Genomic DNA, 13,199 nt, shown 5'->3' on the forward strand with positions numbered 1-13,199 from the left:
ATGAAAGAAACTGCTTTGTATTAGTGTAGAAGTCCAATCTTATTCTAACTCATCTTATTGAAGTGCAGACAGTGGTATATTTTGTGGTACTGTTGAAAATATTAATCCAAGTGGTTGAAATGATAACTTAAAAATGACTTGGTTGTTGAAACCTGGCTGAATTGCAGTTAGCTACCATTGCATGACCTGTTCTTTTTGGCTGCAGGTGAATGTATTGTTTCTGATTGAGACTCCTAACTTCAGATTCGTCACCTTGAGAATTTCCGCCAGGCTGTATCCATAAACTTTAAAGCAGTTCCCTTGCTTATGAACAGGTGGTGTTATGTGGCTCTGCATTGGGTCCGTCTGCTCCGGATTTATTGTTAGAGCAACAATAAGACAGCCACCACTGCACGCTGACGTCCGTTCTTTTCTGTATGCGCCGTCTAATGTGGTTCCAGAGCTCACACTGCCTTCTCCAACAGATTTTTATCCCTCATGAAAAACTGAAAACGTTCTACAAGGGGTTGGAAGTATGGCCTCTATACAACAGGTTTCAAGCTGTCCTGTAAGTGTCAGCAGCAGATTTTCAGTGATGGAATCACACGACGTGTACATTGGTGCCTTTGCACCTCACAGGACACAAAGTTGTGCTACATGAAAATGAAACTCCAAGTGATCTGAGACCAAAAAGCCAAGGGCACCAAACTCCAAAGGACATTGCAGAAGAAGTCTTGATCAAAGGCTTGATTGCACACCTGAGGTCATTCTCAAGACCGCTCCACATCGAGGTTCAGGAGTTCAGGTAAGTAGCATAACTACCACACAAAACACACAAAGTTCCCGAAAGGCTCTCCAGTGTCCCACCACTCGCACAGTTTGGGAGGCACGTGATGCCATGGTTACTTCCAGGCCACAGAGCCGTTCCTCAGAACAAACTCTAGCAGTAGTTCTCTGACGTACCGTTGATTGGACTGCTGTAGTGGACATACTCCACCACCAAAGAGGCTGCAGAGAGAATTTTTAGTGCCCCACCAGATCCCCCTGAAGTGCCTTCAGGGACCAACGATCCATAATGTCAGCCTGTCGGAGGCCCACCAACAGATTCTTCCTCAACATCAACTGTGCCACTCACTACCTGTCCAGGTCTGCCTAATTGAGCGCGGCACTGTCCGCTCTTCAGTTAGTGCAGTGTCCAAAACCGGTGACATTGACCTGTTCTTAGACGCTGCCACAGACGTCTGACCTGAATCTGATAGTTTTATGGGATGAGGAGGCTCAATCCATCCCAGAACAGCATTGTTCTGATCATTACTATGAAGATGATGACAGTGGGGACTTTTATGAAGAACCTTATATTTTTGGGGACTTACAGGATGCAAATGTTTTGACACTTCCCCTGATATCGGACTCAGTTCTTCAAACCCAATGGCCATTGAGGAATCTGTATCGTTTGCCACTGTCTTTCACAGGGCAGCAGAAGTTCTTTTTTTGAAAGTGCCTATGAAGGAAGTTAAAACCAATGTTTTGATGGAGGTCCTTGCCCCAGCAGCCACAAAGCAAGAACCTCTCCTGCCTTTCAAAGAGACTCATAAAGTCAAAATGCTGGGCGTCCGGCAAAGCCAGGATCTTGCCCACAAGTTAATCATCAGGTAGCAGGGTGGGCCAGGCCTGTTACCGGAGACCCAGACTTGTTATGGCAACACCCTACCCCAAAGAGCCTGGTGATTCAGGCATTGTTACTTCACCTTAAACTCATCTAATTTACAGTGGATGGAGAGCTTTGCAAAAGGTGCCTTCTTTGTCAGTCTTGCCTTTTGATTGCTCATTACCTCCTTCCTCCTGGGACAGTATTAACACATCTTGTGGTGGTGGGGGGGGGGCGCACCTTGACACTTTTCCAGAGGTCAGGTATAGACTCCAGCATCTGGTATTTGGTGGCCAACATGCTGTGAATTAGACCATTCATTCGGCCCTAGGTACAACTGACTGCTTGGGTAGGCAGTTGGGACCAGCGTGATGTTTCGGCACCATGCCTGGATTTGGTTGACAGGCTTTGTTGGACAATCCAGCCTTCTCTGAAGGGCATACCATTTGATGGCTCAGGCAGAGGCGCTGAGTCTGTTCTTGAGAGGTTTAAGGAGAGCAAGGCCACCCAAACAGCAACGTCCGTTTGTGCGTTTCGAAAGGGGCATCTGCAGAGGCAACGCCAGTACCTCTTTCACCAGTAGCAGGCCTCCTTGCCCTTTCAAAAGCAAGGCCGGGGTTAGCTGACAGCATTCAGACCCCCAGGGACAGCTTTCAATGCAAATCCCCCATGTTTCCCCCTCATCTACAGCAAAACCACTTTAATCTGTTCTTGGCAGCACACAGTCACCCAGTAGGAAGTCAGGTCACTGTTTGCAATCGCTATATGGAGGAGCATCACATGAGACCAATGGATGCTTTTGCACATTACCTTTTCTGTCTTGCCTCAGTGAGTCCAGGACATTTGGGCTATGATCCCAATGTTTCAATTCTTGACCTGAGTCTTGGTGAGAAAAGCTCTGAGGCTTTTGGACCTCTTGGCCTTATGTATCCTGCTTGTAGACCTTGCAGGTGGCACATGCAGGCTCTGCAGTAGGATCCGAGTTTTCAGTGGGCTCAGCAACAAGGCAACCTGTCAGACTCCATCCAGGTATCAAAGTAGACTGAAAAAGATCTGCACTGGTGGCTTCTTGATTGCAGTTGGACCAGTATCACATTGCTCTACCTCCCCACCCAAGAACTGACCTCGGGCGGATGCATCGTTGCTGAGTTGGCAGGGGCCATCTGTTAGAGGTGGCGATCAGAAGACTCTCGTCTCCGGCAGAAGCTCATCTCCACATCAACTTTTGCTTGACGCTCCTACCAGCCATCACCAGGATCGCGTACATGTTATCAATGGCAACACAACCAGCATATGATACTTCACAAAACAGTGTGGAGTGGTGTTGTTTGTCCTGCACCTGCAAGACTCTTGCGCTGTGGAAGTGTCAGAACACCCTGGGCATATCTCTGATAGCCCAACACCTGGCAGAATATTTAAATGCCAGGATGAGTGAGCTCTGCTGCTGGTGCTTCACAGAGCACAAATGGCAGTTAGACTCGTAGGTGACAGGACGTATTCCAGCAATGTGAAAAAGCTGGCTCGATCTATTCCGCACCGCAGAGAATGCACAGTGACCACATGTATGCGCACTGTAGCTCTCAAGGCATTCCTCCGTGGGAGTTGCCTTCTGTCTGCATTGGGGATCAGGGCTCCTGCATGCCTTTCAGCCCCTCCCTCTCCTGCGTAGAGTTCCGAAAAAGATCAGGAAAGACTAGGCCCCAATCATTGTAGGAGGCTGGCCTGGCTTATAGTGGGTACCTGATGGTACTTAAAGCTTGTGCCAGGTCCAGTTATCCCTTATTAGTAGATTAGTAGCATTCTAGCAGCTTAGGCTGATAGAGGTAGCTATAGCAGAGCAGCTTAGGCTAAACTAGGAGACATGCAAAGCTCCTACTATACCACTTATATCATATAGCACTATATCATAAGAAACACAATACTCAGAGTTACTAAAAATAAAGGTACTTTATTTTAGTGACAATATGCCAAAAGTATCTCAGTGAGTACCCTCAGTATATACTCCCTTAGGAGGTAAGTAAAATACACAAAATATACACACACACCAAAATCAGGTAAGTAAACAGTTAGAAAAATAATGCAAATACTGTAGAAAACAATCAAATGCAATAGTAGACAATAGGCCTAGGTTCAACACAAACCATATACTCCAAAAGTGGAATGCGAACCACGAATGGACCCCAGGCTTAGTGTAGTGTGTAGAGGGTCGCTGTGAGTGTAAGAAAACACTAAGGGTGTCCAAGATACTCCAACCCCAAGACCCTGAAAAGTAGGGGTAAAGTTATCCTACTACCCCAGAAAGAAAGTAAAGTCGAGATAAGGGATTCTGCAAGGACAACAACTGACTGCAAAGCACTGAAGACGGATTCCTGGACCTGAGGACCTGTAAAGGAAGGGGACCAAGTCCAATAGTCACGCAAGTGTCCAAGGGGGGCAGGAACCCACTAAACCCTGGATGAAGGTGTAAAAGGGATGCCTCCGGGTGGAAGAAGCCGAAGATTCTGCAACAACAGAAGGTGCCAGGAACTTCTCCTTTGGTCAGAAGATGTCCCATGGCGTGCTGGAGGATGCAAAGTTGTTTCCACGCAGAAAGACTGCAAACAAGCCTTGCTAGCTGCAAGAGTCGCGGTTGAAGATAATGGGTGCTGCCCGGGCCCAGGAAGGGCCAGGAGGTCGCCCCTTAGAGGAGGGGGTGCTCAGCAACAGAGAGAGCCCACGCAGAAGCAGGCAGCACCCTCAGAAGCACTTGAACAGGTGTTCAAGAAATCTGAGCACGGCGGTCATATCAACACAACAAAAGAGGGCCCCACGAAGCCGGTGATCAACTCAGCGAGTTGAGCAATGCAGGACGGAGTGCTGGGGACCTGTGCTGTGCTGTTCACAAAGGAATCCTTGCAAAAGTGCACAGAAGCCCTAGCAGCTGCGGATCACGCAGTACACAAGATTACTGTCTGGCGTGGGGAGGCAAGGACTTACCTCCACCAAATTTGGACAGAAAGACCACTGAACTGTCGGGGTCAATTGGATGCAGCTCCTGTGTTCCAGGGACCACGCTCGTCAAGGTGAGAGGGGACCCAGAGGACCGGTGACGCATAAGTTTGGTGCCTGCGTTACAAGGTGGAAGACTCCGTCGACCCACGGGAGATTTCTTCTTGGCTTCCAGTGCAGGGTGAAGGCAGACAGCCCTCAGAGCATGCACCACCAGGAAACAGTCGAGAAAGCCAGCAGGATTAGGTGCTGCAGTGTTGCTGGTAGTCGTCTTGCTACTTTGTTGCGGTTTTGCAGGCGTCCTGTAGCAGTCAGCGGTCGATCCTTGGCAGAAGTCGAAGAGAGAGATGCAGAGGAACTCTGGTGAGCTCTTGCATTCGTTATCTGAAGAGAAACCCACAGGAGAGACCCTAAATAGCCCTCAGAGGAGGATTGGCTACCTAACCAGGTAAGACCCTATCAGGAGGGGTCTCTGACGTCACCTGCTGGCACTGGCCACTCAGAGCAGTCCAGTGTGCCCTTACACCTCTGCATTCAAGATGACAGAGGTCTGGGACACACTGGAGGAGCTCTTGGTACCACCCCTGGGGTGTTGATGGACAGGGGAGTGGTCACTCCCCTTTCCTTTGTCCAGTTGTGCGCCAGAGCAGGGGTTGGGGGATCCCTGAACCAGTGTAGACTGGCTTATGCAAGGAGCGGACCATCTGTGCCCTTCAAAGCATTTCCAGAGGCTGGGGGAGACTACTCCTCCCCAGCCCTTCACACCTATTTCCAAAGGGAGAGGGTGTAACACCCTCTCTCAGAGGAAATCCTTTGTTCTGCCTTCCTGGGACTGGGCTGCCCAGACCCCAGGGGGGCAGAAACCTGTCTGAGGGTTGGCAGCAGCAGTAGCTGCAGAGAAAACCCCAGAGAGCTAGTTTGGCAGTACCCGGGGTCTATGCTGGCACCCCGGGGATGCATGGGATTGGCACCCCAATACCATATTTGGCTGGGGGGGGACAATTCCATGGCCATGTTCAGAGTTAACATTGTGAAGTTACACATAGGTATTGACCTATATGTAGTTCACATAGGTAATGGTGTCCCTGCACTCACAAAGTTCGGGGAATTTGCCCTGAACCATGTGGGGGCACCTTGGCTAGTGCCAGGGTGCCCTCACACTAAGTAACTTTGCACCTAACCTTCACCAAGTGAGGGTTAGACATATCAGTGACTTATAAGTTACTTAAGTGCAGTATAAAATGGCTGTGAAATAACGGGGACGTTATTTGACTCAGGCTGCAGTGGCAGTCCTGTGTAAGAATTGTCTGAGCTCCCTATGGGTGGCAAAAAAAATGCTGCAGCCCATAGGGATCTCCTGGAACCCCAATACCCTGGGTACCTAGGTACCATATACTAGGGAATTATAAGGGTGTTCCAGTGTGCCAATCAGAATTGGTGAAAATGGTCACTAGCTTGCAGTGACAATTTTAGCAGATAGAGCATAACCACTGAGGTTCTGGTTAGCAGAGCCTCAGTGATACAGTTAGGCACCACACAGGGAACACATATGCCACAAACTATGAGCACTGGGGCCCTGGCTAGCAGTATCTCAGTGAGTCAGTAAAAACACCCTGACATATACTCACAAACAGGACAAAAGCGGGGGTAACAAGGCTAGAAAGAGGCTACCTTCCTACAGTTATCCTGATATTTCTGGACTGGGCAACAAGAGTGTGGTTCCTGGAACTTGTGGTCATGAGCATTTGTCCTCTAATCCATCTCCCCCTTCGGCAGAACCTTTTGTTGCAGCAGCAGGGCTGGATCCTGCACCTGAACTTACACAATGTACTACTCCTCCATGCGTGGAGATTGAGTGGTGAACGTCGATGGCTTTCAGTGTTTCTTCCAAAGTGGTTGGTGGCATTTTGGCACCCAGGCATCCCCCATTAAGGCTGTATATTCACAGTGCTTTGAGAAGTTTCTTACCTGGTGACCCATCTGTCAATTTTAACATTTCCAGGCATACTTCTGTTTTTGATTCATTGGCTCAGCAAGGGTTTGCTCAGGCCACAGTTAGTTATTTGTCAGCCCTTTTGGCTGGCCTGCTTACGATTACTGGATCAGTCATCCCTCTTTAACCCCTTCTGTGCCCCGGACGTAATGGTTACGTCCCGCGGCACAGTGCTTGTGTGCCGAGGACGTAACCATTACGTCCTGGGCACAGAGCTAAGAGCGCTCCCTCTGTGGTCTTCCCTTCCCCAAGGCAGGGATGGAAGGGCAAGCCCTTCCCCTTCCACCCTCGAACCCCCACCCCCGTGACGTCGGTGCGCGATCGCGCACTGACCTCACATAGGCCGCCTCAGCTTCCAGCACGATTGGAAGAGAAATGCAAAGCATTTCTCTTCCGATCATGTGATGGGGTCCCTGAGAGGCTTCAAAGGGAAGGAATGGAATTTCCTTCCCTTTGAAGTCTCTCAGAGCATTTCAAAAGCCGGATCGTAAAGCGATCCGGATTCTGAAATGCCCACTAGACACCAGGGATTTATTTATAAATTGGAAATTGGCATGAGGGGAGCGACCTCTTGGGCAAGGGTCGCTCCCCAGGGGGGCATTTTTTTTAATGCCTTTTCTGCCCCATCTGCCTATTATTAGGCCGATAACCTCTAGGCGCCAGGGATCTTTTTTTTTTTTTTTTTTAGAAGTAGGGAGCGACCCCTTAGGCAAGGGTCGCTCCCCTAGGGGGCAAATTATATTTAGGCCATTTCTGCCCCCTTTGGGGCAGATTGGGCTATTTTTATGAGGCCAATCTGCCCCCCAGGGGGGACAGAAACCACTAGACACCAGGGATTGGTGTGTGTGTGTATGCGTGTGTTTTCTTTAGGGGGGCAGCCCCTTGGGTAAGGGTTGCTCCCCATGGAGGCACATTACTGTTGGCCATATCTGCCCCCCTATTTATGGAAGGCCCATCTGCCCCCAAGAGGAGGCAGAAAGCCCACCAGAGACCAGGGAAGTTTTTTTTTTTCTCCAAAATAAGAGGGTGGGGGTATGGCCATACCCCCACCCCAAATAAATGAGGCCAAAGTTGTTCTGCACACCCAGGGGAGGGGGGGCAGAATGTCTACTACATGCCAGGGAATTAAAAAAATATATTGGAGTGGTGGCTACCAACCAGTATGGGCCTGGTTATGCCCTTACCCCAACTGAAGGGAGTAACAGTCTTTCAGGTCTCCCCACACTCTAAAACATCTTATCCCACAGCAGGTAAGAAGACATTGGATTATTTTGGGTTTTGGTTTTACATTTGGCCCATGAGAGCTTGGCTAACTCTCAAAATCGTCCCACTTGGAATGGTGAAGGCTGCACTTTATGGACTTTGGGACACTGCCATGTAGAAAAATGCACAAGACCTAGACACATCTGAAAACTAAACATCTGGGTGATTCCAGGGTGGTGTGTTTCACATGCACCCCGCACCATTTTCGTACCCACAATGCCCTGCAAACCTCCAACTTGGCTGTAAATCACACATTTTTCCCACCTTTTTGTGATGGAACCTTCCGGAATCTGCAGGAATCCACAAAATTCCTACCACCCAGCATTGTCTCATCTATACTGATAAAAATTCTGCTGCACTTGTCAGCCTAAAAATGTGTTTTTGCAAACTTCCCTTTTGGACCCCCTTTGGTTCCCCCTCAATATCGACATGTTTTTGGCTCTTCCCTTTCACAAGCACTTGGCCCACCTACACACATGAGGTATAATTTTTACCGGGAGACTGAGGGGAACGTTGAGTGGTATGAAATTTGTCCAACTGCGGTAATCCCACACAGAAATGTTGGAAAAATGTGATTTTTTTTTTAGCTAAATTTGAGGTTTGCTGAGGATTCTGGGTAAGAAAACATTGGGGGATCCACGCAAGTCACACCTCCCTCGGGTGTCTAGTTTTCAGAAATGTCTGGGTTTGGTAGGTTTCCCTAGATGGCTTCTGAGCCCAGGACCAAAAACGCAGGTGCCCCCCCGCAAAAACAGGTAGTTTTGTTTTTGCTAATTTTTATGTGTCAAGATAGTGTTTTGGGGCATTTTCTTTCGTGGGCAGTAGGCCTACCCACAAAAGTGAGGTGCCATTTTTATCGGGAGACTTGGGGGAACTCTGGGTGGGAGGAAATTTGTGGCTCCTCTCAGATTCCAGAACTTTCTGTCACCGAAATGAGAGGAAAAAGTGTTTTTTTGGCCAACTTTTGAGGTTTGCAAAGGATTCTGGGTAACAGAACCTGGTCAGAGCCCCACTAGTCACCCCATCTTGGATTCCCCTAGGTGTCTAGTTTTCAAAAACGTGCTGGTTTGCTAGGTTTCCCCAGGTGCCGGCTGAGGTAGAGGCCAAAATCCACAGCTAGGCACTTTGTAAAAAACAGCTCTGTTTTCTTTGTGGAAATGTGATGTGTCCACGTTGTGTTTAGGGGCATTCCTTTCGCGGGCGCTAGGCCTACCCATGCAAGTGAGGTACCATTTTTATCGGGAGACATAGGGGAACACAGAATAGCAAAACAAGTGTTATTGGCCCTTGTCTTTCTCCACATTTTTTCCTTCCAAATGTAAGACAGTGTGTAAAAAAAGACGTCTATTTGAGAAATGCCCTGTAATTCACATGCTAGTATGGGCACCCTGAAATTCAGAGATGTGCAAATAACCACTGCTTCTCAACACCTTATCTTGTGGCCATTTTGGAAATACAAAGGTTTTCTTGATACCTATTTTTCACTTTTAATATTTCAGCAAATGAATTGCTGTATACCCGGTATAAAATGAAAACCCATTGCAAGGTGCAGCTCATTTATTGGCTCTGGGTACCTAGGGTTCTTGATGAATCTACAAGCCCTATATATTCCCGCAACCAGAAGAGTCCAGCAGACGTAACAGTATATTGCTTTCAAAAATCTGACATTGCAGGAAAAAGTTAGAGTAAAACGTGGAAAGAAAAAAGGCTGTTTTTTCACCTTAATTTCAATATTTTTTTATCTCAGGTGTTATTTTCTGTAGTAAACACTTGTAGCATCTACACACATGACCCCTTGCTGAATTCAGAATTTTGTCTACTTTTCAGAAATGTTTAGCTGTCTGGGATCCAGCATTGGTTTCCCACCCATTTCGGCCACTAACTGGAAGGAGGCTGAAAGCACAAAAATAGTAAAAATGGGCTATGTCCCAGTAAAATGTCAACATTGTGTTGAAAAATAGGGTTTTCTAATTCAAGTCTGCCTGTTCCTGAAAGCTGGGAAGATGGTGATCTTAACACCGCAAACCCTTTGTTGGTGCCATTTTCAGGGAAAAAACCACGAGCCGCCTTCTGCAACCCTTTCTTCCCATTTAAAAAAAACAAATGAATTTTTCGCTGTATTTTGGCTAATTTCTTGGTCTCCTTCAGGGGAACCCACAAAGACTGGGTACCTCTAGAATCCCTAGGATGTTGGAAAAAAAGGACGCAAATTTGCCGTGGGTAGCTTATGTGAACAAAAAGTTGAGGCCTAAGCAAGAACTGCCCCAAATAGCCAAAAAAAGGCTAGGCACAGGAGGGGAAAAGGCCTGGCAGCGAAGGGGTTAAGTCACCCATTGTTTTGTGTTTTTTAAAGGGACTGATTCACATGTTCCCACAAAGACCCTTTGTGATTCCGCAGTGGGACCGGTTCTCGCTTTTCTGATTCAAACGCCATTCAAACCATGCAGAGTTGCCCGGAGGTGTTCATTTTTGCAATCACATCTGCTATGTGAGTAAACTCCAGGCCATGTGTCTTAAACACCCATACATGTGGTTCTTTGCAGACAAACTAGCCCTCAGGACAAAGTTGTTTATTGTACCGAAGGAGGTTACACCCTTCCATATAGGGCAATCCATTACCCTTCTGATCTTCGCTGACCTGACCCTGAGAGAGCTCATAGCTTTGTCTTTCATCAAACCAGTGAATGCTGGCAGGATGACCAGCTTTTCGTTGGTTTCATCAGAGCAAAAAGGGAAAAGCGCTGCACAAGAGGACAATCTTGCAGTGGATTGTCCTTTGCATAAAGATATTCTGTGAGCTAGTTTGGAAACAACGCCCAGTAGGACAAAGGCCGCCATGACTATGCTGGTGCACTGTGTGCCAGTCATGGACATTTGCAGTTTGTTATGTGAGCGTTCCTCCACACATGCACAAAGCACTACAGCCTGGACGATTATGTCTGGCTGGATGGGCACTTATCGCGATCAGTCTTCCCTGAGTCATTTTACTGACCAACCATTGCAAGAACTACTGCTTTGGTATTAATTCACATGATGAGGAGCCTGCAGTTAGAAGTCTAACAGAAGAAAAGCTTAATTTTGGTAAAGTCTTGTCTGGTGTAGACTATCTATTGGTAGATTCCTCATGGACCCCCCTCTACTCCCATTTCTGTAAAATATACTCACACAATCCAAAACTAAATCCTAAATCCAAACATCTGCACACTGCACTTATTTCATTAGCTCCTTATCCAACAGTGCAGGCGGAGATCAGAAAGAAACTGACATCAGTGCACAGAGGTGGCGGCCTTATAGTGGCCCAACGTCATATTGTGAAAGAACAGGCTCAACGTGGGTCTGCAAAATACCACCTGTCAATGCGCGAGCGAATTGCTTTTAAGTTTCTGGATCCAGTCTGGCGATTGGAGGAAATCCACAAGATAAGGAATCTGCTGTTATGGAGAGTATACAAATAACAGTGTTACTGAAGATAAGTAACTTGTTCATCTGTGCTCTTCTAATGTAACATAGTCTTGCATCCTTTTCAGTTTGATAATTTGAGTACATTAGCATAATAATACATTTTAGCACCTACAATGTTAATTTTGGGGAATGGTAATGGTCATTACAATTTTGCTTTCACTAGTGCATTACTGTAGATGTCTGTCATTCTCTTTTGTAGATAACATTTTTCAACAAATCCTGCATTCTAGTGATTCAAATTTGTCTGAGGCCCGAGGAATTTTGCAAAATGTTGAGCGCCGCCAACTTTATAAATATGTGGGGCAAACTCATCCCAGATCAGAAATCAAGATTCAACAAGTAAGTGGGTGGCATGTGTAGTCATGTTAAATGAGTATGAGAAGAGTTTATTGCTTGGCTTTCAATTGTTCACCTTTTCTTGTTGATCAGCTGAGGCCAGCTGTGTTTAATGGATGTATTGTATTGTAGCATGCCAAGATATTAAATATTATGTTGAATTAGTTTGGGTTGATCAGTGTAACTGGCTATGTTTGTTGCCATCGGTAGGATTTGGTCTGGCCCGTGAGAGTTATCATTGATAATGCCTGAGATCTGATAGAGACTGGAGATTTCCCAAGGATCACACTGGATTTAGAAACTTTTGCATGAGCAGTTCTCCTGTGCGCCATTTTTGGGTTCTGGACGGCGTAGTTGCCACTGGAAGTGATGTTGAGATCACCTGCATAGGTGAGCGGACGTCAGTTCTTTTCTTTCTGTGCCAGATAGCGCTGATCCAGAGAAGTGCTACCCCTCTATCACTTTTTTGACAGTTTTTTGGGTATTTTTTTATCTACTATTTTAGGAAGGGTGTTGAAGAGGTCTTTGAGGATGACAGGTTTCAAGCCTTGTGGCGCATGTCACCGTTCCATATTGGTTACGGACCCCCATCTGGTCTGTTTCCACAATTTGAAGATATGTTCAAGCTCCACTCTAATTCCCAACGACTCAGAGTCGGAGCGGCATCAATCGATGCTGGTTCCAGTGTCAACAAGGCCAATTGGTCCAATGTCATTGCCGGCAGCATTTTTTGGAGCAGTCAGGAATAGGGGAAGAATCAGTGTTACTGGACCCTTTAGAATACCAGTTAGCGACCCCAACTTCATTGGACTGGTATGAGAAACTTGGAGATGCCAGTGAACTGGAAAATTCCCCTATGTATTGACTTGCTGTCTCCCCCACAGTGACTACTGAGGAAGGAGCATCTTATGCAATGGTGGTGAAGAGGGCAACGGAGATCCTTAATCTCAAACTTCCCTCTGTGGCTGTCAAGACTAACCTCTTGAAGGAAGTGCTTGAGGCTGGGGTTCCCTCATCCCAAACCCCTACTTCTCTTTAATGAAGCACTGACTGATACCCTGCTGGGAACTTAGTCCAAACCCAGCACAGGGTCTCCTGTAAACAGGATAGTTGACTGCCTCCATTGGCCTACCCCGGGTGATCCTAGTTTACTCACCCAACACCACACCCCAGAGAGTTTGGTAGTCAAGTGTCAACTTCCCATGGCATGTTCCCTGCCGTTCCCCCAACGGATTCCAAGAGGCTGGATAGCTTAGGCAAGAAAATGTTTTTTTTTCCGCCAGCTTGGCATTGCGGTCCATGAACACAGTATGCCTGTTGGGACGTTATTCCCACACCTTGTGGGATACGGTTGCACAAGTGCTGCCACTGGCGGCCCGGGCCATTCTCTTCCAAGCTGTTAGGGTCGGGAGAGATGTAGCAAAGTTCATCATTAGGTGTGGTTTGGACACTACTGACTTGTTGGGCAGAGCGGTTTTGTCAACAGTTACCTTGAGGTGCCCGCCTCGATGAGAACTTCTGGACTTTTGG

At 47.3% G+C, this 13,199-nt stretch overlaps 1 protein-coding gene across 1 annotated transcript in view; it reads left to right on the top strand.

Moving 5' to 3' along the window:
- Positions 1-13,199, top strand: part of SAMHD1 (SAM and HD domain containing deoxynucleoside triphosphate triphosphohydrolase 1) — a 1,157,401-nt gene that overhangs the window by 786,140 nt on the left and 358,062 nt on the right. The window contains exon 14 of the mRNA XM_069243902.1: positions 11,533-11,672. Within this exon, the coding sequence (XP_069100003.1) occupies positions 11,533-11,672 (140 nt within the window). The remainder of the gene's footprint in view (positions 1-11,532; positions 11,673-13,199) is intronic.

The sequence above is a fragment of the Pleurodeles waltl genome, chromosome 7, assembly GCF_031143425.1.
Source record: "Pleurodeles waltl isolate 20211129_DDA chromosome 7, aPleWal1.hap1.20221129, whole genome shotgun sequence".
NCBI classification, from domain to species: domain Eukaryota; kingdom Metazoa; phylum Chordata; class Amphibia; order Caudata; family Salamandridae; genus Pleurodeles; species Pleurodeles waltl.